Source organism: Lipotes vexillifer, unplaced genomic scaffold (genome assembly GCF_000442215.2).
Source record: "Lipotes vexillifer unplaced genomic scaffold, Lipotes_vexillifer_v1.1 scaffold1852, whole genome shotgun sequence".
In the NCBI taxonomy this organism is placed as follows: domain Eukaryota; kingdom Metazoa; phylum Chordata; class Mammalia; order Artiodactyla; family Lipotidae; genus Lipotes; species Lipotes vexillifer.
In genome coordinates this window covers 178077-196157 of record NW_006798778.1, presented here as the reverse complement: position 1 = coordinate 196157, position 18081 = coordinate 178077, and the positions used below count along the sequence as shown (strand labels likewise).

General features: G+C 37.3%; 1 protein-coding gene across 1 annotated transcript in view; it reads right to left on the bottom strand.

Annotated features, from left to right (window-relative positions):
* LOC103075710 (contactin-associated protein-like 4) overlaps positions 1–18081 on the bottom strand; it is a gene marked incomplete at its 3' end in the record, with an annotated part of 244633 nt that overhangs the window by 147098 nt on the left and 79454 nt on the right. Inside the window, exon 3 of the mRNA XM_007470921.1 lies at positions 17711–17904. Within this exon, the coding sequence (XP_007470983.1) occupies positions 17711–17904 (194 nt within the window). The remainder of the gene's footprint in view (positions 1–17710; positions 17905–18081) is intronic.

Genomic DNA, 18081 nt, shown 5'->3' with positions numbered 1-18081 from the left:
CCCTGTGGGAAAAGCAAAAAAATCCAAAGCCTGCCGCTGAAGATTTCAGCCCTTCTAGCCCTTATGTAGTTGTGTGCTGAGTACTGAAACGCTGACTACTGAACTCTTTAGAATGGCGCCATTGTCAGCAGATCGAAAATCTATACTATTCTTCACCTGATTCTTTGCCAAGTTCATAAAGGTGTTTATATTTTTTAAAAAACCTTTGGCATGAGTTTTTAATTTTTTTTTTTTTTGCATTTAGTTCTGCAAAGGTCCCTTCCTCCCTCCCTCCCTCTCTTCCTCTCTCTTCCTTCCTCCCTCACACAAATTCTTTAAGGCGTGTATTATTGCTATGCCCAATTTGCAGACGAGGTAAAGGCAACTTGTCCCAAATCACACAGCTTGAAAGAGATGGTGCCTGTATCTGAAGGCATGCAATCTGGTGACAGAGATGACTTTTTCAACTGCCCTCCATAGCCTGCCATCTCTTCCTTCTTTTGCATGCTATAGCTCCGGTACTTTGAACTGGACCTGGTTTGACATCCCAACTATTCAAGTCACTCTGGGATCAGACTAGAGAAATAGAACCATGGTTTCCAGAAAGCCAACCTAAGCATGGGTACAGAAATTGAGACAGTGTGCTGATGGCGTTTGCTACTGTTGCCTCAGATTATCAGATCCAGTCATATTTATTCTGTTTCCAATCCAGAGCCTGGGGATGGTGAGTTTCAATGCAGGAGAGGAGAGGAGAGATGATTCACAGGGACTTTCTGGGGAGTAAAGGCAGGAGACAGCCCTGTTCTACGGTGTGGTCCCCAATGTGAAAAGTTGTGTAGATGCCCATGTTGCAGAGGACTCCAGTACAAAAAGCCCTATGCAATGTTCTAAGCAGACTGTAAACAGAAGTAAACAGAAGAAATATATTTCACGAATATATAGACGTGTTGTAATCACACAAAATGTAGTTCCTTGTGAAAACATCTTTTAAAAAATTGTGCTATAGTCAAGTGTATACAGCTCAGACGAATTAAATGCTCAAAGGCTAAGAATTTAAAAGTGCAAACCAAAACTGTGAGAGGATCCCATATGGAAATTCAATGTTTGTGTGGCCATGTATCCAAAGAGTTTGATTTTATGGAAAAAAAAAAAAAAAAAAGAGAGAGAGAGAGACTGAACAGACCAATTTCTTTCTAATTTAGAGCTGTTTTTGTATTTACCTGTCATCTTTGACATGCAAATTTTTTAAGAAAGCATAAATATCACTGTGAGCTTAATTAATTCATGTATTTATTCTAATCTAAGGATCAAAAATCTATTTCCACAGTGACATATTGAAAAAAGGTTTTTTTACATTTAAATTTCAGAGTGCAAAAAATGGAAGTGCCATTACCATAATAGCTTTGTAGCTCTTGGGACAATTTTCTGCAACTTTTCCACAAACTTGCTAAAATAAATACAAGCTTTTTTTCCTGAAACTTATATTCCCCACTCACCCCCAGCTCATGATGACTCTGACATATTGTAATAAAGCCATTGCTCCCTGAGGATCTCTCTTTTCACTGCTCCAGCAATTTTTCTCTTCTCTCTCTCTCATTGAAAAAGAACCCTATTACTGAGCACTTAAAATGTTCCAGGCTCCAAAAGGAAGACAACCTTTCAGTAGGAGAGATTAATAATAACAATAAGAAGCACAGAAGGGAATATAGGAGTTCAAAGCCAAATAAAATTTTCATTTGCAGAATACCAATCAAATATGATTTCTTTTGAACTGCATTTCTCTGATTTACAGACACAGCTCTGCAGAATATTTCCTAGTATTTTTGCTTCCTGTTTTCCTCCTTTTATCCTCACGGCTACTTCTGGACAAATGCTGTAACCCTTTTCTAAAGCACGGCTCTTCTGAATCAAGGATTATTCTTTATGAACATTTCTGAAAGGAGTAAGATGTAGATAACAATACAAAGACAAGGTCTTAGACAATACCAACTCAGAGGCAGGACTCCTAAAGGCAAATGGGAATATGGATGGAAAAAACGAAATGGTTCAAGTCCTGGTTCTTATGGCTAGGAGTTCTTCTTTTACATACTTATACGAAATATCAGATGGATACCCTCATCTCAGTATACACACAGACCTCTGTATTGTAAACTGGTAGACACATCACCAGTTTACTGTATTTTGGATTTGAAGTAAGTAATCACAAAAGTGTTTCCTTTTACTATTACGTTTTTATTAACATCTACTCTAAACCACATTAGCAAAAAAGTATGGTGGTCCTATCTCCAGTCATGTTTACTATCGCCTTGGAATATCTCCTACCTCCTAGGAATTCAGTACACATAGTATGCATTTTAGCCAGTAGCACTTGGGTATTTCTGTCAAGCACAAAATTTGGAACAAAGGAAAACATGTAAGTATAGTGAAGGAGAATGAAAAATATATGAATGAGTTTGAAATTCAGTTGATTAAGGTTATACAAACCACACAAAGTGCTCCAGAAACGCTTCTTGGAAATAACACTATGGAGGATGTCATTGGAAGTAAGACTAGAGATGAGCTGGTGACCACTGGAGAAGTGATGGGGCAGGCTGGACTACAAAGTAAGTGACTGAAAGGCCCTAAGTTGGAAGGGATGAAGCATGCCTCAGATAAATGAAGAGCATGACCCAGAAGAGAAGTCTGAAAATACAAGAAACCTTGGTGAATGTCCCAAGAGTGGCAATTAAGTGTCTGAAATTGGAGCTGTGGGACATGAGGAAGCTGCCAGTGAAATGTGCCAGATCTGGAGTTGGGTGGGGCCATCAGGTCTGCCAGCCAAGCAGAAACATTTCAGTAAGACAGCAGCGTGCTGTTTTCATACAGCAAATGCGTGTAATAGCCCCATCCCAGAGGCAAAAACAAATGTGTATTAATCCAGACACACTCTTGTACCTGGTCCTCTGCAGTGAGCCCTGGACTCATCTGCAAAATGCCTGATGAGAAATACAGCAATGCTACCTTTCCCACATAAAAAGCAAAACTATACCCTGAACTACAATACATATTTTGATAAACAACAAAGGACTGATTCATAATTTATTATTTTTGTTCTCCTGCCTTAGAGTAGATGATGTGTAAAACATGACACTAAACCAATGATTTAATCTACACCATGAGTTCCTTTCCTTCAGTATATTTTGAAATAATACTGTTCTTTCCTAGCTTTGTATATTCATTGATATTGGGAGGAAAAAGAGCTAAATGTAAAAACTTTATAAATCTGGCTCTAGTTAACATGAACTTAGGTGGGAACTTACTATCTTAAATCTCAATTCCTTCAGTATCAAGGTATTATTGATGGACTTTCTCTATGGGTTGATGGAGAAGCATGCAATTTTACTACTGAAAGGAATGAGTGATCACTAAGTAAGTATCAATACCTCAGTCTGTAAGAAAAAGAAGTTCATAGAGGTGAGTTGTCCTTAGGAACATACCTTCTTAGGGCTGTGCTGGTCGTGTGCTTGTTTCACTTAGAACCATGTATCACTGTCTCCCTGCTCTGTTCTGAGACACAGGGGTGGGGCTGAGTGACGGAGGCTGAGAGTCCCAGGCCCCTGTGTTAGCAAGCTTCCTGCTGGGCACCAGAGAGAGCCTGACAGGTGAGGGGATGGGAGGAGCCAGGATATTCCTCTCTGCTCTTGCTCTGCCACAGGCAGCTTCTTGGTAGCAGCTGAGCCTCTTACAAGGCTCCTGCTCCCCCCATGGACACGCCCTGCTTCCAGAATCTTCTACTGGGCAGCCTCGCCACGAATCTAGCACTATCTGGCCAATGTCAGCCACAAGCTCTGCAAACACAACCTTCTCACTGTCCCTCCACTCTTAAGAGTTATAGCATCTGCTTGTTGTTGCTAGGCTCTGAGTTGCTCACCACATCACACGTGATTTGCTTTCAACTGCTTTTCCATCACCTGTAACCAACTTCCCAGAATGACTTTGCAGTTTCAGATGCCTGGAGTAATTTCTGATTTTCTGACTGAGTACTGACTCACAAACCAATTTAGTATCAGAATTACGGTAGTTTTCTATTCTATGATCGAAGATTAGATGACACGCTGCACATATAAGTGTCACTCAACCATTATATAAATATAAATGTATATTTAAACTACTAAAAGAAATATTAAAATAATATATGATGCTATATATTGATAACTCCCATAGGCTCAATACTATCAATAAATGTTACAACATAATGCCATACAAGTGGGAAATATCCATCATCTGTTTTTCTTAAAAATACAATAATTGGATCATTTCCTATCCATTCCTCTGTGTTATCCTTTGTTTCTTTCACTCCCAGATTATCCCTTTTGAAACCTCACATAAATCCAATCTTTGCCTGTGTTTTTAATAAATAAATATATATTCCACCCATTGTCCCCATATCTTTCCCTTCACTCCTTACGATTTATTCTTTAGCATCAAATGACACTTCAATTCAAAATTTTACATTGCTTTTGGAATTCACACCAGAAATGGCCAGTGTATTTTTACATCAACTGTCTCTGATGGCCATACAGTATTCCACTGTGCAGAGGTACTATAATTTACTTAAGCAAGTGACCTATTCCCGGTAGATTGGATTGATATTACTTTACTACTATGGACAATGCTGCAACGAAGATTCTTGCATCCTTTTCTTCTGCACAGTGCAAGTGAACTTGCAGGATAAATCCCTGGTTTGAGTTGGTTTTTGGCGTAGATTATATATTTGGATAGATTTAAAGCATTAGCCAACATTGTTTTGGATTCCCTTCCTTCAACACACTAAAACATTCACTACCTTCTAAAGAGTCTGTATCTATTTATTCTCCCATCAAGAGAGTTTGGGAGTGTCTCTGTCCCCATACCTCAAGGCAATGTTTCTCATGCCTTTAATCAGTTGAGTTCTCCTTCCAAATGTTGATTTCACACACATGATACTTGAACATATAGCATAGAGGATACTTAAACCAGATTACTGGGGGTCAAAATCTTGCCCCATCCAGGTGTGTGGCCATGGGAAAATAATCTCATCATCCCTCAGTTTTCTTATACACGCTCTAGGCGTTATCATAGTACCTAAGTCACCGGATTGTGAAAATTAATTGAATATATATACATATATATATATATATATTAGTATAAATCAATATATAATGCATGTAGAATAGTGGAATAGTGCCTGGCATATACTAAGTGTTTAATAAGTATTCATTCTTCTTGTTTTTAAAATGCTTCTTTTAAAAATTCACTTTTAGTTTATTCTTGTGTTAAACAGTAGTATCCATAATATACCATGGACTTGATGTAACAATTTAAAAATTTTTAAGAAAAGTCATTACAGTAAATGCATAGCTATTAAAATTAAAGAAGATATTATCTTGTTATATACCACAATTTGAAAATAATGTCTTAAATAACACTGCAGTTCCAAAATTCCCATTTCTTTCACTCTTTTAGGAAGTGTTGCATTTCTTCAATATTAAATTAGGTTGAAGACACTTTTACATATTTATATATCATGTTTTCCTTTCTATGAACTACCTGTTTATATTGTGCCTACTTTAAAAAAAAATAAAGCCTTGGTATTTTTTGTTGTTTTTTAATTAGTTAATTAATTTATTTATCTATTTTTGGCTGTGTTGGGTCTTCATTGCTGCACGCAGGCTTCCCCTAGTTGCAGCGAGCAGGTACTACTCTTTGTTGCGGTGCACGGGCTTCACTGCAGTGGCTTCTCTTGTTGCAGAGCATGGACTCTAGGCACGCAGGCTTCTGTAGTTGTGGCACACAGACTCAGTAGTTGTGGCTCATGGGCTCTAGAGCGCAGGTTCACTAGTTGCGGCGCACAGGCTTAGGTGCTCCGCGGCATGTGGGATCTTCCCGGACCAGGGCTTAAACCCATGCCCCCTGCATTGGCAGGCAGATTCTTAACCACTGCATCACCAGGGAAGTCCCCTAAAGCTTTGTTTTCTGTTACTAATTTTAAAGAATGTTTTGTACCTGTGCTAATAGAATTTTTCAGTCGTGATGGATATGTTTTCTATCTGCACTGTCTAATATAGTAACCACTGGCTTAATATAGCTACTGAGCACTTAAAATGTGGCTAGTATGACTGAAAAACTTTACTTTTAACTTATTTCATTTTAATTAATTTAAATTTAAATAGCCCTATATAGCTAGCAGCTACCATACTGGACAGCATAGACATAAATATTAAGGAAATTGGATCTTTCCCATTAGAAGGACAGAGTTAACATCTGGCTTATAGCTTGTCTTTTTTAATTTTTTTTTTTTTTTATTGAAGTATAGTTGATTTACAATGTTGTGACCCAGTCTGTGCTGTACAGCAAAGTGACTCAGTTATACACATACGGACATTCTTTTTTTCATATTCTTTTCCATTATGGTTTATCACAGGATACTGAACACAGTTCCCTGTGCTATACAGTAGGACCTTGTTGTTTACCCATCCTATATATAATAGTTTATATTTGCTAATCCCACACTCCCAGTCCTTCCTTCCCCAACCCCAGCTTTTTTTTTTTTAACCTAGCCTTGATCTTTAGTCAAATCCTTCTTGCAACACATACTCAAGAAATGTATAGGAGTACACTGGATCTAAGATGAATCAGCATCCTGCTGATTATGTTTTGTATTAAAGAGTATGTACTTGATTGTCCAGTTTGCTTATTGAGTAATCTGATGGTTCCCATACTTTGCAGCAAACTGGAAAAACAGGATACTGCTTTTTAAAACCCAATACCTGGGTTCCCACCCCCATATATTATTTAATTGGCATGAATGCTGCCTGGGCATCAGAATTCAAATGGGCAGTAAAATTTGGGAACCACAGGCATAACTTGTAATCAGTGAGTAACCTGGGAATGATGAGATGCAGATGCACCAGAGAATGGGGCTGACACATATCTCTGAGGAGTTACATCATTAGCAAGGTATAAAAACTGAAGTGCCCCTGGAGCTGATGGCTGTCCTGGTCTGTGGTGGTCCCACCCACTCAGTCTCCTCCATTGTGACCATGTTTATCCCAGTTCAAGTTGTTGAGATACTTAGAACCTGTTCAGCATAACTGAGCACCCATTATGCTGTTGCTTGTCCTTGATCCTTTCTGAAGCCTAAGTATACTTGTAGATGAAAGAAGTCTATTCAATCATAGGCAGTCTGAATATCAATCTTAACCCAAGACCACTGCTGCTAATAATCAAAGTGGGCATTGCCATCATTTAGGCTAGAAATATTTTCCAAAAATTTATACTTTTTCTTTTAATGTCGTTTATACTCTTTTTTTTTCATACAGCTTTGAAAATATTATCCAATTTTTCACCTTCTCCCCTGTGGCATCTGGGTTTGGCTCTCTAGCTTAGAAAGACACACGCTTCCAATATTATATGTGTATCTATACATTGTCCTGAGAGTTCTTTTAATACTTCTGTTTGTGTGTCTGTATTGTTTTTAAATATTCAATTAATCAAGAATCTATTTTGATATAAAAATGTTAGTATTTATTTTTCTAGGAGCTATGGCTTACCAAGTTCCATATTGACTAATTTACATTCCCTCACATATTTTCATTCCTCTATTGTAGGAAAATCCCTAAATGTATTTGGATTTGTTAATGGATGTTCTATTTTGTTCTTCCACTATGTTTTAATGTGCAAGTATAAACATGTTTTAATTAACACAGATTTGTAAAATTTTCCTAATATGTAGATTCTCCTTACTACTGTTATCTTTGCTAACAGCTATTTTCTCATATTCACTATTTATATATGAAATTCAGAATGATTTCACTTTTTTTTTTTTTTTTGAGTTACGCGGGCCTCTCACTGTTGTGGCCTCTCCCGTTGTGGAGCACAGGCTCCGGACCCGCAGGCTCAGCAGCCATGGCTCACGGGCCCAGCCGCTCCATGGCATGTGGGATCTTCCTGGACTGGGGCACGAACCCGTGTCCCCTGCATCGGCAGGCGGACTCTCAACCACTGCACCACCAGGGAAGCCCCTGATTTCACTTTTTTGAGTTATTTTCGGTAGAATGAATAGCTTCATAATATTGTTTTCTATTTCAGATAGATATGTCCTCACATTTATTCATCTTCTTTTATGTCCTTTAGTAATATTCTAAATATTATTTTCATATATCTCTTATAATTCCTTTAAGCTTTTTCTTTGATATTTATTAATTTTTGGCTCTATTATAAGTGGACTATGTATTTCTTTTATATTGTCTACCTAGTTATTTATAAGTAGGAATATATATTACTGGTTTTAAAAATTAATTTTATTGTTAGGCACACAATTTATTTAATTATCTTTTTTAAAGTAGTAAGATGATTCACTTAGATTTTTAAGGAATTATTGTATCAATGCCAAGTCACACCTCCTTTCTAGCTTTATATATTTTTCTAGCCTCTGATCTGACTGAATTATGTTTGACAAGTTTGAAAATTAAAAATGTAAAAAAGGAAAGAGACACTCATGCACCAGTCTTTTAGAAGACCTAACTGATTGAGTCTTGAAGAGCGATAAAGAAACATTTCAGAATTAATTGATATTTATAGGACATTCCAGCCAAAAATAACAGAATACACTTTCTTCTCAAGTGCACATGGAACATTCTCCAGGATAAGACCATATCCTGGGTCACAAATAAAGCCTTGGTAAATTGAAGAAAACTGAAGTCGTATCAAGTATCTTTTCTGACCACAATGCTATGAGACTAGATATCAATTACAGGAAAAAAATAAAAACACATGGAGGCTAAACAGTACAGATAAAAAGTACAAACACATGGAGGCTAAACAATATGCTACTAAATAACCAAGAGATCACTGAAGAAATCAAAGAGAAAATCAAAAAATACCTAGAAACAAATGACACTGAACACATGACAACCCAAAACTTAAGGGATGCAGCAAAAGCAGTTTTAAGAGGGAACTTTATAGCAATACAGTCCTACCTCAAGAAACAAAAAAAACCTCAAATAAACAACATAAGCTTACACCTAAAGCAATCAGAGAAAGAAGAACAACAACAACAAAAAGTAAGCAGAAGGAAAGAATCATAAAGATCAGATCAGAAAAAAATGAAAAGAAATGAAGGAAGCAGTAGCAAAGATCAATAAAACTAAAAGCTGGTGCTTTGAGAAGATAAACGAAATTGATAAACCATTAGCCAGACTCATCAGGAAACAAAGGAAGAAGACTCAAATCAACAGAATTAGAAATGAAAAAGGAAAAGCAACAACTGACACTGCAGAAATACAAAGGATCATGGGAGATTACTACAAGCAGCTGTATGCCAATAAAATGGACAACGTGGAAAAAATGGACAAATTCTTAGAAAAATGCAACCTTCCAAGACTGAACCAGGAAGAAATGGAAAATATAAACAGACCAATCACAAGCACTGAAATTGACATTGTGATTAAAAATCTTATAACAAACAAAAGCCCAGGACCAGACAAAGATGTCACAAAAAAAGAAAGCTACAGGCCAATATCCTGATGAACACAGATGCTAAAATCCTCAACAAAATACTAGCAAACAGAATCCAACAGCACATGAAAAGGATCATACACCATGATCAAGTGGGGTCTATCCCAGAATGCAAGGATTCTTGAATATACACAGATCAATCAATGTGATACACCATATTAACAAACTGAAGGATAAAAACCAAATGATCATCTCAATAGATGCAAAAAAGCTTTTGATAAAATTCAGCACCCATTTATGATAAAAACTCTTCAGAAAGTGGGCACAGAGGGAACCTAACACAACATAATAAAGGCTGTATATGACAAACCCACAGCCAGCATCACTCTCAACGGTGAAAAACTGAAACCATTTCCTCTAAGATCAGGAACAAGACAAGGGTGCCCACTCTCACCACTATTATTCAACACAGTTTTGGAAGTTTTAGCCATGGCAATCAGAGAAGAAAAAGAAATAAAAGGAATCCAAATCGGAAAAGTAAAAGTGTCACTGTTTGCAGATGACATGATACTATATATAGAGAATCCTAAAGATGCTACCAGAAAACTACTATAGCTAATCAGTGAATTTGGTAAAGTAGCAGGATACAAAATTAATGCACAGAAATCTCTTGCATTCCTATACACTAACAATGAAAAATCTGAAAGTGAAATTAAGGAAACACTTCCATTAACCATTGCAACAAAAATAAAATACCTAGGAATAAACCTATCTAAGGAGACAAAAGACCTGCATGCAGAAAACTATAAGGAGCTGATGAAAGAAATTAAAGATGATACAAACAGATGGAGAGATATAACACATTCTTGGGTTGGAAGAATCAACATCGTGAAAATGACTCTACTACCCAAAGCAATCTACAGATTCAATGCAATTCCTATCAAACTACCAGTGGCATTTTTCACAGAACTAGAACAAAAAATTTCACAATTTGTATGGAAGCACAAGAGACCCCGAATAGTCAAAGCAATCTTGAGATAGAAAAACAGAGCTGGAGGAATCAGGCTCTCTGACTTCAGACCATACTACAGAGCTACAGTAATCAAGACATTATGGTACTGGCACAAAAACAGAAATATAGATCAATGGAACAGGATAGAAAGCCCAGAGATAAACCCACACACATATGGTCACCTTATCTTTGACAACGGAGGCAAGAATATACAATGGAGAAAAGACAGCCTCTTCAATAAGTGGTGCTGGGAAAACTGGACAGCTACATGTAAAAGAATGAAATTAGAACACTCCCTAACACCATACACAAAAATAAACTCAAAATGGATTAAAGAGCTAAATATAAGGCCAGACACTATAAAGCTCTTAGAGGAAAACACAGGCAGAACACTCTATGACATAAATCACAGCAAGACCCTTTTTTGACCCACCTTCTAGAGTAATGGAAATAAAAAGAAAAATAAATCAGACCTAATGACACTTAAAAGCTTTTGCATAGCAAAGGAAAACATAAACAAGATGAAAAGACATCCCTCAGAATGGGAGAAAATATTTGCAAATGAAGCAACTGGCAAAGGATTAATCTCCAAAATTTACAAGCAGCTCATGCAGCTCAATATCAAAAAAACAAACAACCCAATCCAAAAATGGGCAGAAGACCTAAATAGACATTTCTCCAAAGAAGATAAGCAGATTGCCCACAAACACATGAAAGGATGCTTAAAATCACTAATCATTAGAGAAATGCAAATCAAACCCACAATAAGGTATCACCTCACACCTGTCAGAATGGCCATCATCAAAAAATCTAGACACAATAAATGCTGGAGAGGGTGTGGAGAAAAGGGAACCCTCCTGCACTGTTGGTAGGAATGTAAATTGATACTGCCACTATGGAGAACAGTATGGAGGTTCCCTAAAAAACTAAAAATAGTATTACCATATGACCCAGCAATCCCACTACTGGGCATATATCCTAAGAAAGCCATAATTCAGAAAGAGACATGTACCACACTGTTCACTGCAGCACTATTTACAATAGCCAGGACATGGAAGCAACCTAAGTGTCCACCGACAGATGAATGGATAAAGAAGATGTGGCACATATATACAATGGCATATTACTCAGCCATTAAAAGAAACGAAATTGAGTTATTTGTAGTGAGGTGGATGGACACAGAGTCTGTCATACAGAGTGAAATAAGTCAGAAAGAGAAAGACAAATACAGTATGCTAACACATATATATGGCTCTAAAAAAAAAATGGTTCTGATGACCTTGGGGCAGGACAGGAATAAAGATGAAGACGTAGAGAATGGACATGAGGACACAGGGAGGGGGAAGGGTAAGCTGGGATGAAGTGAGAGAGTGGCACTGACATAGATACACTACCAAACGTAAAATAGCTAGCTTGTGGGAAGCAGCCGCATAGCGCAGGGAGATCAGCTCGGTGCTTTGTGACCACCTAGTGGGGTGGGATAGGGAGTGTGGGAGGGAGGCTCAAGAGGGAGGGCATATGGGGATATATGTATGCATATAGTTGATTCACTTTGCTATACAGCAGAAACACAACACTGTAAAGCAATTATACTCCAATGAAGATGTAAAAAAGAAACATTTCAAAAGGACAGAATTGCTTCCCAGAGAGAGGATCTCCATATGTAGCTTCTTGGGACTGGGGAATGAGAAAAGTTAGAAGCAGACATCTACAACACTGCATCACAGCAAGAAAGGAGAAAAGAGGGTGATATCTGGTCATGGTACTGTCACACGGTAGAATGTGAGATACAAGTTGTAAAATGTTTTTAAAACATGCCATCCTCTGGTTGATGATTTGAGAATAATCTGGATGTGACTGTGCACTCTGAAGAGGGCACCAAATCAAATCTCCTGCTAACTCTAATCACTCTCTTCAAATTATTTTTATTTTGCTGGCTTAGGGACAGATCAATTGGAAGAATGTGAAGCAACATTACCATTTATCTTATATCACTGCATATATGTTTCCACAGCTCACAGGAGTTCATATACATTTTTGTATATTATATATTGATGTAAAGTTCCAATATACATGTGCCCAAGAAGTTTATGAGAAGGGACTGACATAACATGTTACAGAATGAGCACAGATGCGAGGAGGTGAAATAAACCATGCTGCTTGATAGAGAAGGCGCCTAGCAAACCGTTCTGATTCATGATTGATGTCACATTAAAAACCTCAATGCAGCCACCTTTAACCATGCACTCCTAGGTTAATCATTTTCAAAAGGGCGGAGAACTTACAGTTAAATAGAAATGTAAACAGGAGATTCCCTGTGGATAAAGACTAATAAAATAGACCTCCAATAAAAACATCTTTTTGGCACTCAAGTAGAGGCAGTGTTGAAAGGCTGAAGCAGCTTAAGGCACCCTCCAGGCATTTCCCCAAGTACTGAGCCAAGAATTGCAAAGTATTATGCTTGATGACTTGACATGTTGACAACATACACAGCATCAGCACTGTTACACTTTACATCACCACACATGACTTCTGAAGGCTCAGAATACTAGAATAACATAGGGAAAAGTCTAGGAAGGTGCGCCTCACAAGGCGAGGAGTCCACCAGTCTTACCACACACCTCCCACTCGTATTTCTGCCTCCTTGGGTTTCCTATTAAATGCTCTCAGTCACCTATTTATTTGACTGGAGATAAATACATGTTAAAATATTTGCAGGTGGTGCTTCTGCCCTGTCTGGCTTATGGAGTTGACAACTCAATCATTCACAGTGATAATAATGTTGTGAATATTTTGTGACAGGTGATGCTTATGTCTAATTGACTATAGTTGTCATAGGGGCTCCGTGTCTTTCACCAGCCAAACCCAGAACCACGACACTCAGCACTTCTAATTAAAAAATAGTTATACTAACTTTAGAAATATGCTAATATGAAAGTATGGGGTTTTTTGTTTGAAAAATCAGATACAATTGAAATCCAGAGGGCGGAGATATGGGGATATATGTATATGTATAGCTGATTCACTTTGTTATACGGCAGAAACTAACACACCATTGTAAAGCAAGTATATTCCAACAAAGATGTTAAAAAAAAAAAGCACCTGACACATTAAAAAAAAAGTAAACTACCGTGCATAACAATCATATTTACTTAAATAATTCATAAAATTCGTACCATCCCATTCCTTGCCCTTATAGTCTGCAGCGTAAAAGAAGCTTGAGCATATATCAGAGAGAATTTGTATAGTTCGGCTGTAAAGTTCCTGCACATGTTGATTTGCTTAAAATAATTTCTAAGATGTTCGTTTCATGAAGTTTCAGCAATTGTTCCTAGATGAGTGAAAATTATACCTTACATTTCCTTTTCCAATCATTTACACTAAACTGGCTGAAAAGTCTTTTGATCATGGATGTTGAGAGAATTTATTTTGTCTTCAATTTGAGAGGAACAATTTCAGTAGCTTGCATTTCTAAGTTTTTGTAAAATATTTATATGCTATCTAGTAGAGTACTTTGTATAAATTACATTTGTGAGCACTGGACTATAAATTTTATTCCAAAGAATAATTTTTTAAAATATCATATATCTCTCAAGTTTACAGTTCTATTAAATATATGCATGGCCACACAGATAACAAAACATTTTGCCTTTCTTTTTAAAGATTATTTGTAAAAAGCAGCAGGGCATTTGATTAATTCTTTCAGATATATAGAAATCACTGTTCTCTCTAGTGCTTGAAGAGGAATAAATAAAGGGAGAATGAGGAATCCTCACGGCAGCATTTCCATCCATATTGATGGGATTTATTTTATTTGTCTCTAAACTTGTAACAACTTCCTTTTCTTCCTGTTTCCATCACATACTCGTATAATGCCTTAGGCGTTTCCTAACTCCCTTTCACAGATTTATTTGTATCATCTGGAGCAGACTGTGAAGCTCTGAAAGAAAACTGGCAAGTTTTGTATAATTTGGATACATCCCATAATATCTAGAAAAACTGGGCAAAAAAAAAAAGCTAGGAAACACATTTGTAAAATGTGACAATTAAAAATTGTTCTTTGGCTAAAAATAAAAACCAAAAAACAAATTAAAGTGATCTGTGTTATACCAGGTGAAAATGTCAAGAGCCAGGCCACAATTCGCTGTGTTTCATTTTTCCTGCGTTGGCAATTACAGATTCACAGAGAGGGAGCTTCCCTCACAGTGGGACCTGAGTAACTCTGGGGTAAAAATAGAACTATTAGCCTATCTGGGATGAACAGGTAGCATGAGTGTGTGTGTGTGTGTGTGTGTGTGTGTGTGTGTGTGTGTCTACATATATCAACAAAGTTTGAAGATTTGAGGCTGTTTTACCTACACCATAACCTTACCCGTTTTATGTGTGGCCATGGCACCAGCTGCACCAAGTCTCAATTCTGATCCTGACATTCATCTACTTTCTTTATCATATTCAAAATTATAGTCCGGTCCTTACCAAACTTGATAGTCCATTCTGACCACAGTCTCACTGGTTACTACATGGGAAACCATATTTCTGGGTAATGCCAATGTCCATTCTTTTGTTCACACTTTTCCAGCTTCCTGGAATTGCTTCCTTAATCCTTCCATAATCTAAGTTTTAATGCTTTTTTCAACACCCATGTAAGCCCTGCTTTTCTTGACAAATTCATTCTACAGTGATCTCCATATTCTGTCAATTTCCAAAGCCCTAGGAGTCTGTACCACACATTTGCACGCTCCTCTGACTCACTCTTTGGTTTGTTCTGATGTTTTTTATCTTTTCAACAACATTAACTCTTTTTTTCTTAACATCTTTATTGGAGTATAATTGTTTTACAATGGTGTGTTAGTTTCTGCTTTATAACGAAGTGAATCAGTTATACATATACATATGTTCCCATATGTCGTCCCTCTTGCGTCTCCCTCCCACCCACCCTCCCTACCCCACCCTTCTAGGTGGTCACAAAGCACCGAGCTGATCTCCCTGTGCTATGTGGCTGCTTCCCACTCGCTATCTATTTTACATTTGGTAGTGTATATATGTCCGTGCCACTCTCTCACTCTGAGCTCTTTTAATACAGAATTTCGTACAAAGTTAGGCACAGATTAGGAGATCAATGTAGTCAAATCTATTCATTGATTGATTGATTTTTTTTTTCACTAATTTACTCAACTAGTGATGTGCCACACTGGGTGTTGAGTGCTGGAAATGCAAAGATGAGAAAGATAAACCTTTTCCCATGAAAAAGTTCAAAATGTATAGGGGAGAGAGAAATGTAGCCTTCTAACTCTAAAGTACATTAACCTGGTACAATATAAATGTACTAAAAGGAGGAGTTGATGGGTGGAGGAAGGGGTCACTTTTAGTCCAGACCCTCCATCTATGGGGGGGCTACAGAGGGGATCCCTTTCCTAAGCAGACCACTGCTCTCATTTCCTCTTTCCCTCATTCATTCATTCATTCAACAAACATTTAGTAATTGCAGGCAACATGCCAGGTACTGTTAAGACTGGGGATACTGGGATGACAGGTTGGAAGGTAGAGCCTCTATTTCCAGGGTGCTCACACACCAAAGGGGAAAACAATGAGTAAACCAACAAATGATAGCACAGTCTAAAAAACAATGTTACCTAGCCAGGTAATTGTGATCGATGCCGTTTGTCTTTACATTGATTGCTTTGGACTAGTTAAGGATATCATTCACGTCACTGTTGCACCCTGAGCACCTCACCTTTAATAAGTAAGTGAAAAAGACAAATAGCACTATCTAGGCTTTCGCTTTCCTCAAGCTTGATCTATGAAAAACAATTGTCAGTTAAGATTAAAAATTTTTTTAATATCAAAAACATACATCTTACCTAACACAGCTAAATATTAGCACGAATTAGCCGCCATTTATCTAGTTTAAAATCCAATGCTTATTTCGAAAAAAAGAGTAAAAGATAACCCAAACACCTAGTTAAAATAAAATACCTCATTAAGCTTTCACTGCTATTGGTTCATAATTACTGTTTATTTTATCCCTACTTTGAATGGTTTTCATGGAACTAATTCAAGCATAATATCCAATTTTTCTTGCTCTTATACAGAACTGCAACTTGCTTTGGATTTTAATGCAGGTTTTCTTAAAAATGCTTACAGAAAACTTCTTCCAGCCTGACTGTTGTCCTTGCTTGAGAACGAGCTGGGCTACATCTTCTCAATTCAATTTACATCAATCAACATGCACTGGATGACCACCAAGAACTCTAGAGATACAAAGGTAAGTCACAGTCCATTTCTTCAACGACTGTACCATGTATAACGGACTTCTAGGAAGTTTCAAAAAAGAGGCCATTGACTGATCAAACAAAATTATCATTATGTGCCCAGATAGGCCTCCAAATTATCTGTGTGCTAAGAATGATGCTTCATTAAGTTACTCATTTTCTCTGGTTCCAGCAGCTCAGTCAGAGGAAAATTAAAAACCAAAAAAAACACAGTTCTTTGATTGCAGCATGCTGTCCCTGGCCCACATAAGATCCAAACCAATACTTTTCTACACTAAAAAAAGAAGTCCTTTCATCACCACCAAGCAAACTTCCTTTAGCTTCCCTCTTCCATTGGGTGTTTATACACCATCAGTCAACTACAAATACCACCCACTTTATTACAAATGGCCTCCTTGTCAGTCTCCCTTACAGGAGCTGTGCCCTGTCCACAAAACACAGCATCTTACACACTTCAAAGACTAGAGAATGGTTTATATATAAATCATATATGTGTGTGTATATATAAAATACATATATAACTATTCCAAATATTATACATAAAAACCTCCATAGACTAGAGAGATTAATTCATAAATCTCAGTCATCAGAAGAAATAAAAGCAATAAATTCTTTTCAACAAACTTAAATAAAGACAACGCAAAACTACTATGTTATTGAACAAAACTTAAAATTTTTTTCATATAGGTTTAGTTTCTTTCTTTAACTTCTACACTATTTAGTGCACTAATGAGATTTTTTTTTCAATTTCTGAGGACTCTGTGAAATAAGTTTACCTTTAGTATTTTCATAAATTAAATCATAAAATGTATTAGAAAATGAATAGTAATACATTTCCTCTTGAAAAATGTTTTCTAAGTAATTCTGAAGATTCTGTTTCTAAACTTAGTTTAAGAGATTCGTAAACAGCATGTAGGGATGACTCTACTTCTCTCTCTGAGAGGCTATGAACTCTGTTGAAGAAACATACCCAGATACTGTCCTCTTGTCGATACTGTTTCCAGTTCCTGCCACTGTCACTGAACATTAGGAGGTAGCTGGTCACCCAGTTGGAGCTCCCATATCCCCCTTGGGTGGCCACAGCGGTGATCTCCATTCTCTCTCCAAGGTCAATCTGCAACCACTGGTATTTGTTTGACACAAGTGGAGACCAGCCACCAGCTCCTTTTGTGAAAAGAGAAAAAGGAGAAATGAGCAAAGAATTCATTAAAAATCTGTTAGTGAACTATCAATCCCGGTAAGACTGTTCCTCTATGGAACTTAAGAAAGTCAAGGGGCTTCCCTGGTGGCGCAGTGGTTGAGAGTCCGCCTGCCGATGCAGGGGACACGGGTTCGTGCCCC